Source organism: Peromyscus maniculatus, chromosome 11 (assembly GCF_049852395.1).
Source record: "Peromyscus maniculatus bairdii isolate BWxNUB_F1_BW_parent chromosome 11, HU_Pman_BW_mat_3.1, whole genome shotgun sequence".
Taxonomy (NCBI): Eukaryota; Metazoa; Chordata; class Mammalia; order Rodentia; family Cricetidae; genus Peromyscus; species Peromyscus maniculatus.
Genome location: NC_134862.1, coordinates 16,563,721 through 16,584,960, shown reverse-complemented (window position 1 = coordinate 16,584,960; position 21,240 = coordinate 16,563,721). Strand labels below are relative to the sequence as shown.

Sequence of the window (21,240 nt, the reverse complement as noted above, 5' to 3'; positions counted from 1 at the left end):
AATAACAGAGGAAGACACTGAGGAAGAGGAAAATTAAACCCCCTAAATCAAACAACCTGACACAGCTAGGGAGTGTCAAGCTAGATTCAAACCAACCCACTTTGTTAAAGATTCACTTGGATTCAACAGATACATGATTTGATCAAAGGCCCATAAATATAGTCCTGGCCAAGGTCACTTCAAAGGAGCTAAAAAGAAGTGTTTGGATAAAGATAGGGTGAGGGAAATTATCCTGAGAGCCAAAATGGTATAAAACACAAGAGAAATGAAAGTGGCACCGCGTTCTCACTTTGGAAATGCCTCCTTTGACTGTGTATTGGTTTTCCTGTCTCTGTGGTAAAGACCTGAAATGAAGCAGCTTAGGGAGGAGAGGATTGTTTTGGCTCACACGTTTGGTCCACGATGGTAGAGAAGCCATGGTGGTGGGAGCGTGAGGCAGCTGGCTACATAACGACTGTGGTCACAAAGCAGAAAGAAATGGCTACAAGTGGGCTGGATTACAACCTTTAAGACCATCTCCCCAGTAACTCATTTCCAGAAAGATTCTGCTTCTTGAGATTCTGGAGCCTCTGCAAACAGCACTGTGTCTTCAATCATATGAGCATGTACAGAACATTTCACACTCTAACTATAGCAGACAGCAGTCAACATTTCTGATGAACTTTAGATAGATAGATATATAGATAGATAGATAGATAGATAGATAGATAGATAGATAGATAGATAGATAGATAGATAGATAGATAACCTGCAAACACTTGCATACTAAGAATGCACAGTGGGCACCACCTGTGTCAAGACTCCTGTGTCAAGAGGCCGCACTTGGCATTTCATGTATACGATTTGTCCCCAAAAGATTCATGTGCCACAGTCTCGTTTTCCTCCTGTTGTGACACGAATCTTTAAAGGTCTTATTAATACAGGAGCCAGGTATTGGGATGAATGCTGAAAGGTCAGAGAAACAGAACAGGCCACAACTAACCTCACCTTGCCAATTCCTCGGCTGATCTTGTTTCCTCAAACTGGAAGCCTCAGGTGAACTGCTGCTAAAAGCCTAAAAGCTTAGCAGGCTCTAGTTCCTGGTCCTCACACCCTATATACCTTTCTGCCTCCTGCCATCACTCCCTGGGGTTAAAGTTATGTGTCACCATGCCTGGCTGTTTCCAGTGTGGCCTTGAACTCACAGAGATCCGGATGGATCTCTGCCTCTGGAATGCTAGGATTAAAAGTGTGTGTGCTACCATTGCCTAACCTCTATGTTTAATATTGTGGCTGTTCTGATCTCTGATCCCCAGATAAGTTTATTAGGGTGCACTATATTGGGGAACACAATATCACTATATCCTGTGATATCCTAAGAGTGGGGTCATGTTTTAGGATCTTCTGAACTTAAGAGAGGTGATTAGGTTTGAGGTAGGCTTAATGATAGTCTCCCATTGCAGAAAGTTCTCCATCTCACAGGATTGAACTGACTGCAGGAACCTACAAAGGGAATTTGGTTTCTTTGACACACCTTCTTGCTTTCTCTCTCATGCTGTGTCTTATCTTACACAGGCACCAATTTTCTGACACCTGTTGTGTTCTGAATAAACCAGAAAAAGCTTAATTAATTAACAACAAAACCAGTGAGCTAAATAAACTTCTTTATTTTAGAAAATATTCAAGCTTGGGTATTTTGTGACAGCAACAGAAAACAGACCAAAATAATCCATAGAAGGAAAGAGCAATAGGGAAAGTATCCCCAGGTGAATTGTTTCTCTGCTTCCCCCTTCACAGAACAAAAATCATAAGCTGACACTAAATCTAGGCTCTTTCATTCCTTGAGGTGTCTGAACTAACTTTGATTCCCCATCTCTCCCTGGAATTCAGGGCTCAGAGCAAAAGTGAGCAAGAACAAACAAGCATTCTGGGAGGTACCTTTGACCTTGTTGCTTGTCTCTTCTGAACAGGAAAAAATGTTCATAATGTTCATACAGCTAAACTCTATCCCTCTGTGGGAATCCCTTGGCAAACTCTAGCCCTCAGACAAGGCATCCATGACCTTACTCACTCCCGATGCTGGTATTTCATCTCTCCTTTTCTTTATTTGCTCGGAGACAACTATCTCCCAAATTTTATTTTCAAAGAGGCTGTTTGGGAAGGACTTGGCAATAAGCATAGTGAATAGGCTCCAAGAGGATGTCTGTTCTTCTCTGTCATCCTTGCCTTAGTAGGCATTGATGTCTCCTTCTGTGTAATACTTCTCCAGGGCAGCCATGGTCTCACAGATATCAACCTATCCTATGGCCTCACCCACAAACCAGAGTGCCAAAGACCTTGGCGTACTTCAGGTCAAACTGTGGACCCATGGTCCATCAGCATTGGTGGTTGTGTGGTTTAGCACACACAGGGCACAGTGAACCTTAACCAAGTACAAGCCACCCTAGCAGGGAGGTCACTGAAGTGGGAGCTTGAAGCAGCTGGTCCCACTGCACATGCAATCAGAAAGCAGAAAAAGAATGTGGGTTCTCAGTTGCATTGCTTTGTATTCAGTCCAGGACACCAGCTCAGGATATGGTGTCACTCAGACTTAGGGTGGGTCTTCTCACATAAATCATTCCAATATGGAAACTTCTTCACAGAAATGACCAGAGATTTGTCATCAATATTTTAAGTTGTGACAAGATGACAATCAGTATTGGCCTCATTGTGCACCACACATTTGATTCCTTCGAGCAGCACAGTGAAACACTTGATGGCAGCAATGATGGCAGTCACATCCTTGGGTACCATATCTCCATGGTACATTTGGCTGCAAGCAATTAATTTGCTATGCCTAGGTCTACATTTCACTATCTAGTTGGGTCTTAGAAGCAAGTGTGAGTGATTCCAAACAGGACAGCTGCTTATGGAAAGCCTTATCTACAGAGATTACTGGCACATAAGTAGTCATGGACAAGTGGGTAACACATGGAAGCATGATGCCCCCAGGAAGCTTTTCTCGGTCAGTCCCACCTCTACATTCATTTTGTACCTTTATACTCCTAGCCTTGTGAAACTATTTCAGCAAATTTTAGAGACTGCTACATGCTGAATCAGGGGCATCTGATCCATCTCCTCATTTAATTTTACTTAACTTGTACATCCATCCATTGAAGAAAGAATAACTACTCTTATTTATACCCACGAGGTAGTTGAACATCATATAAGTTAAATAAGTTGGACAGTATTCCATAGCTAGAAAACATCTACATAAGTAAATGGATTAAATATAAGTGAATGAATGAAACTGATATAAGGGCTGGGTGACTTCATTCTTGACTTCATTCATTTTGCACATGGGGTCTTTGTGCATGGATGCTTGCAGTTAACAGAACACAAACCATCGTATTGATTGATGTTTGTTGGCTTCTCCTGTCCCTAGAACTAGGGACACTCCATTTATCTGCACAGAAAAGAACTATACAGGTCCAGCCATGACAACCTTGTGCTCAAGGCTTAAGAAAGGCTCCCTTAACAATGGAAAAATGAATAAAGTAGGGGCTTCACTAAGTCCTCAACACTGGGCTTATTGCCTTTAAGAAGTATGTTCCAAAGCCCACAAATTTGTGTAGTAGTTACTATCTCCATTTTTAATGGGAAAAAATATTAAAAGCAACTTAAAGAAGGAAGGCTTTATTTTGGCTCAGAGCTCAAGGGTGCAGTCCATCATGGTAGACCACCATCGTGGTGAAGACATGGTAGCAGGAGCTGTTTGGACAATTTGCAGGGACACTTTGCTCAGTCTGGGTGAAGGGAGGAGGGAACTGGACCTGCCTCAACTGAATCTACCAGGCTGAGCTGAATCCCCAGGGGAGTCCTTGCCCTGGAGGAGATGGGAATGGGGCGTGGTCTGGGGGGAGGGCAGGGGGCGGGAGGAGGGAGGACAGGGGAATCTGTGGCTGATATGTAAAATTAAATTAAATTATAAAACCAAAAAAAAAAAAAAAGAGCTTGAGAAAGCTGATTGCATCACTCCCATGGCAGGACGCAGAAATAGATGAATGCTGGTTCTCAGTCCTTCTGCTTCTTTGTACTCATCCAGGACCTCAGCTCACCAAATGGCACCTCTACATTTAGCATGGGTCAGCCCACTTCAGTTAAAGCAATCTAGAAACTCCCACTCAGACATGCCCAGATGTTTGTGTCCTAGATGATTCTAGATTTGACAAGTTGACGATCAACACTGACCATTGCCGGGCGTTGGTGGTGCATGCCTTTAATCCCAGCACTCGGGAGGCAGAGCCAGGCGGATCTCTGTGAGTTCGAGGCCAGCCTGGACTACCAAGTGAGTCCCAGGAGAGGCGCAAAGCTACACAGAGAAACCCTGTCTCAAAAAAAAAAAAAAAAAAAAAAAAAACACTGACCATTATAGCATGCTGAACACAGTGTTTCTGACTCATGTTCATACTTACTGAATAAACAACACCAGGATCAGAGCTAGAAAATGACATTTAAACCCTGCTCTCGGCTCTTTCATTATAGACAACAGAACATCAAGAACCTCAGCTTTATATTATTCCCATTCACTCTTCAGGAACCCTGGGCTGAGGTTTGATCACATCTATCTTACAGAAGAGGAAAGTGATGATGAAGGATGCAGAGTGGGCACTGGAGACCTCTGCCCTTTGCAGTCCTCTCTGAGGGTCTGCTAACCTAGGGAAGGAACGGTGCAAGCTGAATGTACATGTTAGGACACAGGAGCCCTTCTTTGCCTCAGACTCTCTGTGTTGCTTGAACCTGAGCACTTAGGCTTGACAGTCACAACCTGGCAACTTCAGTGGTAGATTCAACTCTAGGCAAGATATTTAGCCACTTGAGATTCCTGTACCTTCCTCGTTAAAATGGAGAGAATGTATCTTCTTCACACAGGTACTCGGGAAACAGTGTCATCTCCACTGTGAAATGCAGAGCACGGCACCTCAGGCTAGTTGTTGCTCTGTAAATAACAGTTGTTTCTATTACAAAGTCAGCTCAGGGGCAGGAACAGGCTCACTGAGTAAACAGTACCTGCTGGCCAAGCTGAGAAGGTGACTTTAAATCCCCTGTACCCACACAAAAAGCCATGCACCTGTGCCTATAACCCCAACATTGTGGAGGGCAGAGTCAAGGATACCTAGGGGCTTGCTAGTCACTAGTTTATTTCCAAGTTCAAGGGAGGCCTTCTCACACCTGTTGTCTTTCTCTAATCTCTGTGCATACTTATGGGTACACATGCTCACACACATATGTATGCATATATCCACACACACACATATATCACATACATAGAAACCCTTAAACACATATACATAACACTTGGATCCAAAGGCAGCTATTCAAAGACACCATGAAGGAGCATGGCTCTTGTCCCCTTGCATACCTTTCCCCAATCCCTTCCTCTTTGTGTTCTATTTCTGTACCATTGATGGCTTCCCACTGTTTTCCACACTGGATCTAAAATATCTGTGGACTGCACCTGTCTTCTCTCAAATTTGTTTTTGTGAGGCCAAGAATAGATTTACTCACTTTGTGATTTTGGTGCTCAAATCAGTCAATATTAGAATATAATTTGTGTGAATTATTTTTTGTATAATTGCATGGAGGAATGATGCATAAAAACTCAATCCATAAAAATAAATGAGGAAGCAAGTAAACAAGAATTCACAAATACATAATTTATTGAGAGATGCACAAAACAGTCTGAGGTTTGGGGAGATAGTGCAGTTGGTAAAGTGTTTTCCTTGCAAGCAGAAAGACTAGTGTTCCATCACTAGAAACTGACAAGGAAAGCCATGCATGCTAGTGCAGGGATGGTACAGGCAAGACAATCCCTGGAGCTTGTTGACAGTTGGTCCAGCTGAATTAGTGAGCACCAGGCCAATGAGAAACCCAGGTTTTTGTTAAAAAACAAAAGTAGGTGGCACCCAAGGAACAACACTCACCACATGGAAGCATGCACACACACACACACACACACACACACACACACACACGCACACACACACACACACACACACACCCCAATAAATAAATAAATAAATAAATAAATAAATAAATAAGTCAGAGAAGTTAATGTAATTTAATAATTTAATTTATTTTTCCTTATGAGTTTAAGGACAGGAATAAATTTATTTACTCTGTGAACTTTGGTGCCAAACTCAGTCAACAATAGAAAGTAATTTGCATGAATTAATTTTTGCATAATTGAGTAAAGCATAAATAACTGAGCACATCAAAAATATATGAGGAAGCAAATAAATAGAGAGTTGATAAATACATGAATAAATGAGAGATTAATAAGGATTTGAGAAATTTGTGGGTTAATAAAGAGGAGAAGCATGAAAACACGATGAGCCCCAGGCCTGAACATCCCACACGGGTTTCCTCTGCTCATCAGTGTGCTTGGAATCAACAGGCCATGCTAAATGGATGTGTGAAAGGAATTCCTCTAAGTGGCTGTTAAAATTCTTGGCAATTTGAAGGTGACAGTGCTTTAATTTCAGGGTAATGCCACAGCTTTATGACTTAGCAGTTTTGTTTAATGGCTCAATTTAGCAGGAGATTATGCTGTCTGCTGCTAGCCCAGAGAGACCACTTCAAAGCCGAGGCTTCCACACATGGTGACAATATCCACTGCTGGACTTAGCTTGAGAGAGCAGCCTCATGGAAGCCCTGTGTGATCCAGACTGCAGGTAACAGCATGATGCATAAAATGCTGCTTCGTCTAACTGGTGGATAACTGTTCCTGAGCTCTTGGAAAACCCTTCATTACAGAAATCAAAATGCCCCTCTGAAATGAAAGCCACAGTACAAGTCCGAGTGATTCAAAGAAGCAACAACACTAGTATTATTCCAAGCCATTAAACTGCAAGTGAGCTGCAGCACATAAGTCACTCATGAGTGAATCTTCACCAGGAAGCCCGCTTTGAAACTTCTCCCAGGATGAGCTAAACCTACCGTCCATGAGGACACTGGTCCTGCTTGCAAGGAAGGTAAGTACAGTGATGAAAGTGAGGCAGGACAGAAAGTCAAGAAAAAGTGAAACAGATATGAGAAGGGAAAAGAGTCCCTCACCATGGAGAACTAGTTGATGCTTGAAGAAGCAAGAACTCCAGCACAATGGACAACTGCCGAAAGCCTTTCTCTCTTCCTCCTGAAAAGCTACAATTTTCCAAGATTCTTACCAGAACACTTTGTGCAAGCCTAGTTTCTCCTGGGTTTAGCTTTTCAGAATATAATCTCCTCCAAGAAATGTCTACACCCAATCTATAATCTCACTTAGCAAAAACAAAAGTAGATGGGGTCTGTTAACGACCCTTTGAGATGCAGCCTAAGAGCTCCTAAAATAGTCCATATGGCCAACACTAAGGCACTTGGTGGTTATTCTCCTTGAGAAGCCCACACTCACACCTGGATGTGTCCTATTCTCTCTCTCTCTCTCAACCTCCATGCTAAAATCTACACTACATTAAGATAGCATCGCCAGTGAGATGGCTCAGTGGGTCAAATTACTTGTTTTCAAGTTCAATTCCTGGGATACACATGGCAAAAGGAGAAATCTAACTCCTGAAAGTTGTTCTCAGACCTCTACACCTGCACAAACACTCACATGCACACAAGTACAATAGATGTAATGAAAAATTACTCCACTGCCCCCTAGACACAGACAGAAACAGAGACTAAGGAGAAATAATTATGATACAATCTCTGACATCCCCAGAATCTGTTATTTTTTCCCTTGTAGTAAGAATGTCCAAATAGTCAGCTTTCTTCACCCTGACTCCTAATTCACCCTAAGTAGGAATGGCCCTTTAAAAACACAGATTTGACTAGAGCATCTCATCCCTTTCCAATTCTGCCAGGGTAAATTCCAAGTTCCTACCCATGGTTAACCATGTCAGAAGGACATCCATGTGGAGATGTGAGAACTGTCCTCATTGGCTGAGATGCTCAGAACACTGTCTACACTTACTACATCCCTTGAATTATCATATCTTGTCTATTATAATTATTGTCTGTGTGTCAAAATCAAGACACTTGCTCCATATACTTTGCTCCGTTTCTTGTGAGTAGTTTGCTTGTTCTTGCTGCCTGTTGTCGGGTCAATAGATTAACACATAAGAAATAGCAGAGAGTGGCTGTCACTGAGCAGGCGTGAAGGGAGCTGAAGTCCTTCTTTCCAGGGTAGGGGACAGAGGCACAGTTCCACCTTGTTGCCATCAGCAGCCTGAGGAGTTCCCTTACTCTTTTAAGGATCTCAGCTTAGAACTAACTGGGACTATTAGGTTTGTCATAGAAAAGAATTCAATACTAGCCAGTATGAAGCAAAGTTGGGGCTTTATTAATGATCTCTCTCTGTGTCTGTCTGTGTGTCTGTCTGTGTATGTGTGTATACACATTTACACATGGCAGTATGTGCATGTGTACATGCATGTGTGGTGGCAATTGGCAGATGGGGTTTCTTCCCTCAACAGTATTCAATCATGCTTTATGAGACAGTCTCTCACTGAATCTAGTTTCATTGATCAGCTATAATGGCAAGGCAATGAGCTCCAGGGATCTGTTTTTATCCGCCAACCTAGACTGAAATTACATATTTGCATCCCCATCCTAGTTTCTATGTGGAGAGTAGGGATCCACACTAAGTTTCTGGGCTTATATAGCAGTGATATTGCAGATTGAGCCATCCCCAGCCCCAAATATAAAAGTTGTTTTTATATTTCCTGTGGCTCATCATCATTTTTGTAGAGCAGTGGCCCAATACATGTGAATGCACACCAATAGAAAATCTTGGCCTCCTGCCACAGAAAACACAGAACATAGGACAAATGCTCCAGTTCTTGATAGCTGTAGTTGCTATCCTGTTTTTCTACCCATTAGAATTATTAATGCATTTATGAAATAGAAACTATTACAGCTCCTTCAATGAAGCATGCCTCCCTGGGTAAGTACTTGGTATATTCAATATATGGTCTCAACTCAAGGAATAGTTTTGGCAACAGTATTTTGTATGTGTGATTATGTACACATGTGCACATGCATGCACATGTGTGTGGATGCAAAGAACAACTTGAATACTGTTCCTTAGGATATACACTGTCCACCTTGTTTATTCGAGTCCAGGTTTCTCATTGCCCTGTAACTTGCTTACTGGGCTAGACTGATTGGTTAGTGAGCCCTAGGGAGTCATTTGATCCTGTTTCCAGATCAAATGCTAGGATTATAAGCAGGTGCCAGCAGTATTCTGTAAAGGTATTAGAAATCAAAACTAGATCCTCGTGTTTTCAAAGCATGTACCTTACGGATTGTACTGTCTCCTCCACACCTTGAAAACAGCAATCTTGCAGTGATGACGAAACAACTGATGATTTTAAGAAAGGAAACCTAGACTTTGGTGTATCTTGTTCTTGTGTCAATCTTTGGTAGAGCAATAGAAAGCACACATTCTTTCTGTTGTGTGTGCCCTCACACATTTGTGTGTATATGTGTGTGTGCCTATATATCTATATTTCCATGTATTCATATGTGTGTGCATAGTGTCCTCATAGGAATATGTATGCTTGAGTGTGACAGAATATATCCATGAGTGTGTGTCTGTGTGTATGTTGCAAGTATATTTCTTGGGAATGAAGTCAGTATGAAGATGCCAGCACAAAATGCATTACAAATACCATGACACAAAACCCTGAGTTCTACTTACTTTGTTCTTTAATGTGTATGTCCAATGCTTGCAGCACACTCAGAGTATGAGAAGAGGAGAAAAAATGCCCATTAGTATCTTTCCTTCTCATGTTCTCAATGACTTTCATTCACCTTGTACTGACAGACAGGTACGTACACAGGAGTAAATCATAGCCACTGCCCTAACTTCAGGAAGCAAGGCTAACAACCGAGGCCAAACTGTGTGGACACAGTTCTTTCTTGCTTTCAATAGCCGGGATGATTATCTATTACCCACAATCACTCTTCACAACTACGGCTAGAAATATTGAAGAGACCTCAATCACAATCCTCTACCTACTCCATTATGCATGCTTTGATGAGTTTTAATGACAACAGAGGCTGTGGCCAAAGCAGAGAGAACTGGAGCATCATAATAGCCAGGGTGTGAGACTGGGAGACTATAGAGGGGCCTTGGAAATGGATTAGGAACTATTTGAGAATGAAAAACAAGTTTTGCTTAGAGATTTGTCTGAACATTTTCTGTAAACTCCCCGCAATGCCTGTATATTATATACATGTGTGAAACTGGCATCGGCTCTATTGAGATAGAAAGGGAATGTGTTTGTAAGTGACTGTGTAAGTTTTTACACATATTTATGTGTCAAAACAATTTTACACATAAATATGGAATTTACTAAACAACAGAAAAATTGTGCAGCTGGGAGATAAATATATTTTAATAGCTAATCAAGTGTCCATGACCATTAAAAAAAAAAGCACAAAGCTGACTGTAAACTGAGACCTTAGGAAAATGGTTTAGAAGTACACAAACTGACTACAATCTGAGTTCTAAGGAAATATGGTCAGAGATTCTCACCCCTCTAATTATGTTTCATCCTTATTAGAATTTTATTCCAGAAAACTTCTCTCCAGATTCCTAGAGTCTTAGAAATATCTTGGCCATTTAGAACAGGTGAAGACTTTATTGTTTTATCCTTAGGGTGAGGATAGATAAATAGCTCTCAGTCATGGGGAAAACTGTGAGCATCAGTGAGGGTTGATTCTTCAGTCACTACATAACATCACATCACTGTTTCAAGACTGCCTGTCTTAGAAGAATTGGGATTCATGTGTGCAAGGGTTAATACTAACTGCCAACCTGTCAGGATCTAAAGCCAAACACACCCTTGCTTCCTTAAGTTGTTTGTCTGGTATTATGATATAGTAATGAGAGAAATAACTATTTCAGCATATATACTGAGATTTTCACATTAATCTTGAAAGACAACCACTTTTATCACTGTTATTTTACTGATAAAGAAACCAAATCTATAGTGATTAGATAATTTGTCCAAAGTTGCATGACTATGATATCCAAGCCTTTGAATTTAAACTCCAGTGTAACTTCAAAACATATTCCTCTCCCATGTTTGAAGATGAAAGGCACTGGGAAACGCTTGGTAGTGAAGAAAGTACAGGAAGGAAAGGGGAACAGAAGAGCATGCTTCACTTCTGGACTTAGAGCACAAGTTGCAAATCCCAAGAATGACCCATAGGCAGTTAAAATTGAAAAAAAAATTTAAATAACTAAAAAAAATAAAATAAAAATGCCTGAATACTGAGGCTGTTCCATATGGCAATATTTTATTTGTGCTGAAATGTGATTTTATTTGTATGTTAATAAAGTTGCCTGGAGATCAGAGGTAAAAGGGAGCCATTAAACAGAAGCCCGGCAGTGGCAGCACACGCTCTTATTCTGCCATCTGATCATATGGCTGGCGGCAGAGTCTCTGTGTGGTCAAGGACACAGCCAAGTGTGGTGACCCAAGTCTTTAATCCCAATACCAACCATAGAGCCCAGGAGGTCTGTATAGACAGGGAGTGACAAGGAAGTCATGTGGCTGGGCTTAGAGCCAATGAGAAGACAGAACAGGAAAGCAATAAGAGACAAGTCACACAGGGAGAAGCTCTCTCTCAGGGGAAGGATGGCGGTGAGTGGTAAGCTAAAGGTAGTCTTGGCTCTTTGCTAGTGCTCTGATCTCTTGGGCTTTTAACTCTGTATTTGGCTCTGTGTTTCTTATTTAAGAAGACAGTTTAGAATTTTGTCTACAGTTCCACAGCTCCAAACTGTTACAGATTTAACGAGAAAGGGCTTTAGTCTACCATACATTAAGTAGAATAGAATAAAGGAGAATGGGAGAAATGAGGCTTGAACTTGGCAGTGGTTTCATTATGTTCAGTACACTGGAATCATCAAAAAAGGTGTAGAAGTAGAGCTAAGGATTTGCCATACTCTGCATTAGTCTATTTTCCATTGTTTAAACAAGACGCCTGAGGGTGGTCTGTGAAGAGCTTTATTTACATCACAGGTTTGGAGGCTGAACATCAAACAGCTGAGTGCCCACTCTGGCAAAGGTGAAGGAGGACGGGAGATTATATGCTGAATCAGGAATCCAAAGAGACTAAGAGAGGTCAGTCTGTACTTTCATAACAACAATCTTGTGAGAATTAACCAGGGTTCCATGGCAACTCCCTAATCTCTCTCATGGGTAGTTTCCATGTGACCTACAGACTGCTCACTAAGCCCCTCCCACTCAGTGTTCCATCACCATTGTCGCAGCAATGTAATCCCCACTTGGTCCTGGGTTCCAGGTGTATGACACCGTCCCCATATGTATGTTCTTAATCTGAATTTAGGTCTCTCTTGCTTCTGTGGTGTGGTGATTTGATGAGAATGTCCTTTGTCCTCCACAGGCTCTGGAAATCAAATCCCTGGCTCCCAGCTGTGGTGCTATTTGAACAGGTTTAGAAGGTGTGGCCTTGATGAAGGAATTTCATCATTGGAAGCAGGCTTTGAAGTTCCATACTCCATTTTCAGTTTGTTCTCTCTGTTTCCTGCCTGTGACTCAAGGTAAAGTCCATAGCTTCCTGTTGCTGCCCACCATGTCTTTGCTCCACCATCATAAACTACAATTCTCTGGAAGTGCAAGGCCGAATAAACTCATTCTTACAAACTGTCTTGGCCATGGTGTTTTTTTCACCATGTAACTAAGACAACTGGTAAGTAATTTACCCACTGAGCCATCCCCCTCAATCTGCCTCATATATTTTAATGAGTAATTTACAGATTAGTAGGAATATATCAGTAAATAATGATTGTTTTCTTAAAGTGTGATAAGTGTCAGTGAATAGCTACACAAAATGAGACAATAATACAGAATTGAGACACTCATCCCAGCCTCAGGGTACTCACTAAGGTACTCAGCCTACTAAGTGAGCTGTGTGTGTGTGTGTGTGTGTGTGTGTGTGTGTGTGTGTGTGTGTTTTGCAGGTTTGGAGAGGTTAAGAAACAGAATATGAAGGCTTAATATGATTAAAATCTTCAGGATAGGTTGGCAGGCTAGAAGGCTAGATACTCTGTTTTTTTCTGCAGTTCAAGTCCATAACACACGCTGTCAATTCCTTCTTAAGGAGGGATGCCATTGTATTTTTCTGGCCGTCACTCAGTTGCATGAGATCCCTCCACATTATTGAGGACATTCATCTTTGAGTTCACTTTGTTAAAATGTTAGCCATATTAAAAGAAAAATACATTCACAGAGAGCACCCAAAGTAATGTTTGACTATGTCATGTGACTAGGCAGTACATTGCCAGATTCATGCTAACTTTGCTCTGTAGATAACGTATGCTGACATATGAGTCACAAAGGCAACAATTGTCTATATTGTACTTTAGGAATGCACAGTCCAGCTTTGTCTCTTCTAGATTCAATGAAACCAAATGCACAAGTGTTTAATGGGTGACCTTTTGACTTCAGAAGGCCAAAACTCTACCCTCAGAACATGTGTTTCTTTTGTATGTCCTTTAGAATGCCCCATCCTTGTAGCTCCCTGGAAACATATTCTTACTGTGTAGAATGTCTACTTGTTCTCTGTGTCTCTCTGCCTCTCTGTCTCTTTCTCTGTCTGTCTCTCTGTCTCTCTGTCTCTGTCTGTCCTTGTCTCTCTCTGTCTTTGACTCTCTCTGTCTTTGTCTCTCTCTTTCTCTCTCTCAATTGCCCATTTGTGGAACTATAATTAATTTCTCTCTAAAATCCACCATCTCAGGTTCTTAGATTTCTACTTTGAATTCTTGAGAAAAAAATCTGAAATCTACTAGCTCTGGATAGCTTTGCAGATAATTGAGTTTTCTGGGACCCCAGCCCCCTAAACTAAGCTCACCAGGAAATCAGAAAAGCTGACAAAATATGCAAATTCCCTCATATTATAAGAACACATTTATGTTTCATATTTTAGAAATGAATCTACAATTGCACATGGTGAACAACTTTTTGTCTGCAGGTTATATACACTGTTAATGGTTTATAAATAGTTCAACATGTGCATATTCATAATTCTTTGTTCAGAGTTACATGTAAACCTAGATGGAACCTTGGGAGCATGAGAACAACAACCATATACAGAGAAACATGACAGTGATTAGAGGTACAGTCGGAGAAAATCTCAGTGACAAGACTGACCACCTACCTAGAGGACCAAGATTAAACTTTGGAATGATTGGCTGCCTCTGTTTTAATTCTCTATAAAGTTTGGTAGCTGGGGATGGGATGGGAAAGGAGATCTGGAGAATAGTCCTCTTGCTTCCCAGATTACCAGATCTTTGAGGGAAAAAAGCTTAAAAATTCAATTCCCATCTCAGCTTATGGGTATTTGTAAAAACAGCCATCATAAACCCTGGTGTTCAGGTCACACTTTCTGGGTGGTTTTGTTACATGTTTCACAGCATCACAAGCCACTCCTATTTAACAACATGGAAGATTTAAGATTCCCAAAATAAAGGCTCATCCTTCTTCATCATTACAGAAATTCTTATCTATGACCATCTAAACTATTGACTCAGCATCAGGGCACCAGTAAAGGCCCATCATGGAAAAGCTTCTAGTCAAGAGAGTAGAATCTCTGGGCTCCAGAGATTCAGTGAGACTTTAGTGAGTTGAGTCAATCACAGAGCCCAGGCACCACCTGGAAGAAGGGAGGTTCACCATAGGCAGTGCTCCAGAGGAAGCTGAAATAATTATCCCTTTACAGAAATACCGTGCTTTTCTTTCCAACAGTTCCATGCTACAGCTCAGTCCCTATAAGACAAGCGGCCACAACACTCAGCCAAGTCTTCCCACCAAAGACCTAGCTTTTCTTTCTTCTCTCCTGTCTCTTTCTATCAGATGCTGACCAGATGTCACATATGCTTCTTCTGGTCCACTGGGCTGTCCTCACCCATTCTCTGAATTTCTCCTCCCCCCATATGGCTTTCTGCCATGACATGGCTTATCCCTATGCTTCCTTAATTCAAGAAGCACATTTGTTCCTTTTCTTCTCCATTCTCCGTCTCTGGGCAACTGCTGAGATGTACAACTTTGATCTGTCCTGAGATGTTTTTCTTTTCAACTATAATAAAACTCTCCTAGTGATTCTCTTTGACTTTATTCTTAAATTCTTTAATTAATTAAACTAGGAGCCCCAAGAGGGGAATACTGATTTCACCAGTATCATCAAGACAAAGGTCCCAAAGTCTAGTTCCTCCACGACTACAGCACCAAATCAGCAAGTCATAAGATTAACTACACCTTGTTTAGCCATCAATTGATAAACTATCAAACAATAAACCCCAGGAGAGGCAGGGTTCAAAAGCACAGTTATGAATGAATAAAGCCTTCTAAGTTCTTATATGTCACTTTGGAGAGCTTAATTTTTTGTGCTATTCTAATATACACATTTCAAATTCTAAGTATGTTTTAATGTAATAGGAAAAAGCTTAAATGTGGACACAGAAATAAAGATATGTGATTTAAATGTATTTTGTGTTTAAATGCATAATCCACTTATACAAAAAAAAATTTACATTTCTAAGAATTTGGTAACTTAATATCTTGATTTTAGATTATGATTTGTTTTTAGCATTTCTTTATAGATTTCTCCATTCTTTAGATTTTCAACAATAAGCATTTATTAATTTTATAACAAAAATCAAAATGTTGATTAAGATAAAGATATATGCAATATAGAATTCCAGTTAATGTTTCAGGGATATGGATTATGACTGGGCCAGAGGGCATTCATGGTCCTAGCTGGGTGGATAGCTGCTTGGTTTATAACCTGCAGCAAGTCATGAAATTCTGAAATTCTCTTTCTTCCATACAAGATGGAGATTTTTTTTTTAAAAAAACTATTTGCTTAGATTTTTCTGGTGGAATTAACAGAGATGGTATTTGTAAGCTCCAGTTAAACTCCCTGAAATGTCTGCACTCAGCAGTTGGCAGCCATCCAACTCCTGAATACATGTGACACCTGTTACTCAGCAGTAAGCATTTGTCTCCTTCGCTTTCTCTTGTAGCCAAAACACCTCTTAGAAAGCAATTGTCAGGGGAATTTGCATCTAAAAACCTTAGAAATCTTAGAAAAAGTACCTTTAGTGAATTAGAATTTCTGAGGTTAGTCTAAAATTCTGCATATATATTTTTTTCACTAAGAAGCTATGTGTGAGTTACATTTTGAAAAGAATCAGGACATATTGTCAAACCCAGTCCTAGACTAAGTTGTTGAGTAGAACTAGGTCACTACAACCAAGAGCAGCAAAGAGCACAATTGCTATTCCTGCTCCAGGGCAACTACAACGTAGCTAACAGACAGCCACTCTTCACTAGATGAAGTACTGTGGAAACACACCAACACACAAGAAAGGCCACAACAACAACATGGCCTACCTAGCACTTTCTTCAGCCAGTGTCCGGTTCTTGGCATTCAGTTGGGAAAATGACCAAATAGTATGTGTCATCACTCTCTGCTGTGGCTCCACTGCATTCTGCCTATAGCATCGCATGGCTGCATCCCTGAGCTGACTGTCACCTGACCAGCCATGGTGTCATTCTGCCTACAGCATCGCATGGCTGCGTCCCTAAGCTGACTGTCACATGACCAGCCATGGTGTCATTCCTTGCCTATCCTTAGTGCCTTGGGCACTATCTGTCTAGAAAGAACTCTATAAGTAGGCTGCCCCACTGAAGAGCCTGGAGCACAAATACTCCATGACATACAAGAGGCCTGACTCTGTTGCTTCATTACAGGGTGCATCTGGCATCTCTGAGGACCAGGGCTTGAAATAAACTGTGTGTGTGTGTGTGTGTGTGTGTGAGAGAGAGAGAGAGAGAGAGAGAGAGAGAGAGAGAGAGAGAGAGAGAGAGAGGCGGGGGAGATGCCAATAGTTAATGACCGTCATTCACAGAAGGACTACTGGCAAAGCTAAATTCTTAAAAACCTACCACATCAATGTTAGGGAAGGTGGAATTGTATTACAAAGTAAATTCACCATGAAATGCCACTTTTAAACATTTATTGTACTTGTGGGGAAGTCATATGGTACCAGTGTGAATATGTGGAAATCAGAAGACAACAAGTGGGGATCTTGTTGGAGTCAGTTCTCTCCTCCTAATGTGGGGGTCCACTGATTGATCTCAGATCACTGAGCTTGGCACCAAGGGCTTTTACCTGCTCAAACTCAGATGCCATTTCTAAACCTATGCAATTAGTTTATAAAGAAGTTATATGCTCTCAGGATATTCCATAGACAACATTCTCTCTGATGAAGATGATAATGATGAAGAAGATGATAACAATGATGAAGATGATGATGATGGCGATGATGATTTGCAAGGGAACTATAATTTCCAGAAAAAAAGAGGCTATACATATAATGAATAATGTACAAAGATAATTGATTGGAACATCGGTGATTGGGGACAAGTCAAAGCGTTGCAGACCCAGTGCACATTTATTGGGAAATCCTGGCCTATTGAACAGTAACTTTTTGCCCATCTCTGTGTATAACTCAACATTCCTGAGACTGTCTGGCAAGTACTCTTGAAATATTTTAAGTGGCTCCTATATTTCATGAACCTAAAGTCTAAGAAAGTCATCAGATAGCATGTGAGGCTCAGAGCAGAGATGTTCAGCTTTCCTGAAATCTTCCCACCTGATGTTTGACTAGCATATAGAAAAATATCTTGATTTACAAAAAATCATCATGAAACTATTAGCATGATGGAACATGGGATTTGTGGTAACCTATATCTATGTTCTCAGGCCACTGTGCATCACTTCTGTTTGGTTCTTGAAAAAAACCATCTCTTTCTCCTTTTGAGGTGAGGGCTGTATTTCAGGTATTTACTTGCTGCTCCAACACACCTGATTATCTACTATCCTTACAGCTTCTTGGTGTAATCCATTTCATGGATGAACTATTGAAGCTCAAGAAGGTAGGACTCACCCAGATGCATAGTCCAGAGAACCAGCTATGAACGAATTTTCCCCTGTGTGAATCAGGACTTCCCACTAACTTTTATGTCTTGTTTCTTGTTTGTTTATTTATTTTGTTCTTATCTCCTTTTCTTATTGTTGTTGAGTTTTAACAGAGAAGATGACCTTGGCAAGCCCCACAGAGAACAGTGGGTGATTCATCCTTGTTTCAGGGAATAGTGTCACAACCATTACCAAGCCCCCTCTACCCTTTTTCTTGAAAATAACTAAGCTAATTCCGAATATTTGTGAAGGCAGCATCCTTCTCCCACTGAAGCTAGTCCTGTAAGATCTTATTCACTCAGGTGTCCCTTTCTAGAAACTCCCTTCCATCTCACGAGCAGTTGCGCAGACTAAGCATGCTTGGAAATCATGGCCCTTACCAGTGACATTGCAGTACACCTGGAGAGGTCCCAGCGGCCCGCTGCCATCAGAGTCAACATAGAAGAAGCCAGCTTTGTTTCCTCGGTGTCTGTACACCTCACAGGATTGCTCATAGATGGCTGGAAAGACAGAAAGGCAAACTTTACTTGGCTCTGAATATCCCTCTGCAGGGGTCAGTAACTCATACTCAAGCCTCCTTCTCATGCTTCTTCCATTCCCTTCCTGTACAGCCCCAAAGCCTTTACAGCCCAGTGTTCTGGTACTTCATGAACTTATGCCCATTATAGTTTCATTTCTGTTGCTGTGATAAAATACCTGGACAAGAAAGCAACATAAGGGAGAAAGGGCTTATTTTTCCTCAGTTTTAAGTTGCCGTCTATCACTGTGGGGAAATCACAGTTGCTGGAACCTGAAGGAGCCAGTCATATCACATTCACAGCTAAGGACACAGAGAAACAAATGCACATTTGTCTAATTGCTGGCTTGCTTATACACGGCTTAATTTTTCCATTCAAATAGTTCAGAAACTATGCTGCTTGGGCTATTGTCAACTGGACAAAGCTGGAGTCATTTTGGAAAACAGAACCTCAAAGGAGAAAATGCCCCCACGTGACTGAAGTGTAGGGAACTCTACTGGGCATTTTACTTATTAATGATTGATGTGGAAGGGTGTAGCTCAGTGGAGACAATGCCACCCTTCAGACTATTGTCCTGTGTGGCATAAGAAAGCAGGATGAGCAAGCCATGTTAGCAAGACCATGAGCAGTATGACTCCATTGCCTCCCTTCAATTCCTGCTTCCAGGTTCCTGTCTTGAGTTCCTTCCCTGACTCCCCTTCATTATAAATTGTGACTATAACCTGAAATAAGCTCTTTCCTTATGTCTTCATGATAGCAATAGAAACCTAACTAAAACAAGGATCCCCTGTCTAGAGAATGGTACCATCCACAGTGGACTATATCTTCCCACACCAGTTAAGATAAACCTACAAACATGTCCTCAGACCAGCTCAGTATAGACAGCCCCTCCTTGAAACTCTCTTCTCAGGGTATTCAAGTTGTCATGTTTACAGTTAAAGATAGCCATCACACACCATTACTTTTATAATTTATTCATTCATTCTTCTAGGCCCATCTCAGAGGTACAGCTATCCTAAAATCTCCCCTCCTGTCTGTCCCTGGTGTTGGCTGATTTACATGCTGCCCCCATGCCTCTACAGTGGACTAAGCTAGGACCATCAACACACTGGTCTACCTTCTAGAATGTGCTAAAGGACCTCTAAGAATCATGGCTATGTGTCATGGGACATTGCATCACAGCGTCTAGCAACATCTCTAAGCAACATCATGGTTCAACATATATTTTGCTAGTGAATTTAAAATTCACATATGCTGTTATGTCCTTTTAGCAATAAAATATGAGGACACTGTCTTGTGGATGTGTGTGTGTGTGTGTGTGTGTGTGTGTACATATATTTGTGTGCTTGTGTGATGCCAATAATCAACTTCAGAGGTTGTTTCTAACTAGTAGCCACTTTGTTTTCTCCTTGCCTATTTGGCTAGGATGCCTGGCTAGTGAGCCTTAAGAATCTGCCTGTCAACACCTCAACATGAGGGATACAAATGTGCACACCATGCCTGTTTTTAGATGTTTTAGGGATCATATCAAGTCTTCATGCTTACAAAGCAAGCACTGTACCAATTGAGATATCCTCCAGCCAAAAGGGACATTCTCTTACATTTATATATGTCAAGTTTAGGAAAGTAACTGATATAATATTGTATCTAGTTTCATCCATCTTCACCTAACAATTGCTGTCTAATTTATAGATGTATGTCAACAAGCATGGTTTCACCAAAGGACAGAGATATAAATAAGACCATCAGCCTGTGTCCTCATGCTCGTAAGCCAGGGCAGGCACTGTTCTTGCATGCTCATACAAGAACAGGAAGAGGTCATAGGGGTCACTTAATTTGGAGCTTTAACAGAGCTATAGACTTGATAAATATTAATCTCATTAAACCAACACTAACAGATTTACAATGTGGCTTAAAAGACACATTAACCATCTTAGGCACAAGAATTTGTATTTAATACTTCACACAAAATCCTGTGTTTCAGAGAAGCATGTGAGCATTGAATTATGTCACCTAACCATGCTTAAAATACTTCAGTGGATCCTAACATCATTCAAGATAGAGTACAAGCTTGTCACCCTAGCTGACTTCTGCCCCTGTGACTAATGTCCCATCCCAGGAATATGAAGCTACCGTTCGTCATGATCAACTGTGAGGGGTGCCTCAAATAGTTCATTTCCAGTCAAGTTCTAAAGCCTGAGAGAGTTGGAATTCTTTATTCTTTGGAGTGAATTCAAGGTTATACTTATATTCACACAACTCTCTCTGGTATTCATGTACACCTTCTGAAGCAGAGGTAAATAAGAGTGTCATGGTATGTGCCCTAAACACTGAACACAAAATGCATCATATATTCTTTCTAACACCTGATATCTCCATTGGTAAAGTGCTGGCCTGGAAAAGTATCATCTTCCAAATCTATGTCATGCACTTTGGTGTGCATCCACACATGTGAATGTCAACTGGTATGAGTAGTCATCTCCAAACACACCTACAGTCATAGGAGTACAAACCCATGAAAGACATTGCCACTGCTGTTTTCTCATGAGCATGAAAGGAAAATTACATCCAATCAGCATGTGAGCATTTGTCTGACTGCTGAGAACTCTGAACCAGTGAGTGGTGGCATTTGCTGCTAAGCCCAATGACATGAGTCTGGTCCCTGGTACTTACATGGTGGAAGAAGAGAACAAGCTGCTGCACGTTC

General features: G+C 41.1%; 1 protein-coding gene across 1 annotated transcript in view; it reads right to left on the bottom strand.

The window, feature by feature from the left end:
• LOC102912016 (contactin-associated protein like 5-1) overlaps nt 1-21,240 on the bottom strand; it is a 922,425-nt gene that overhangs the window by 296,708 nt on the left and 604,477 nt on the right. The window contains exon 12 of the mRNA XM_076547187.1: nt 18,396-18,515. Within this exon, the coding sequence (XP_076403302.1) occupies nt 18,396-18,515 (120 nt within the window). The remainder of the gene's footprint in view (nt 1-18,395; nt 18,516-21,240) is intronic.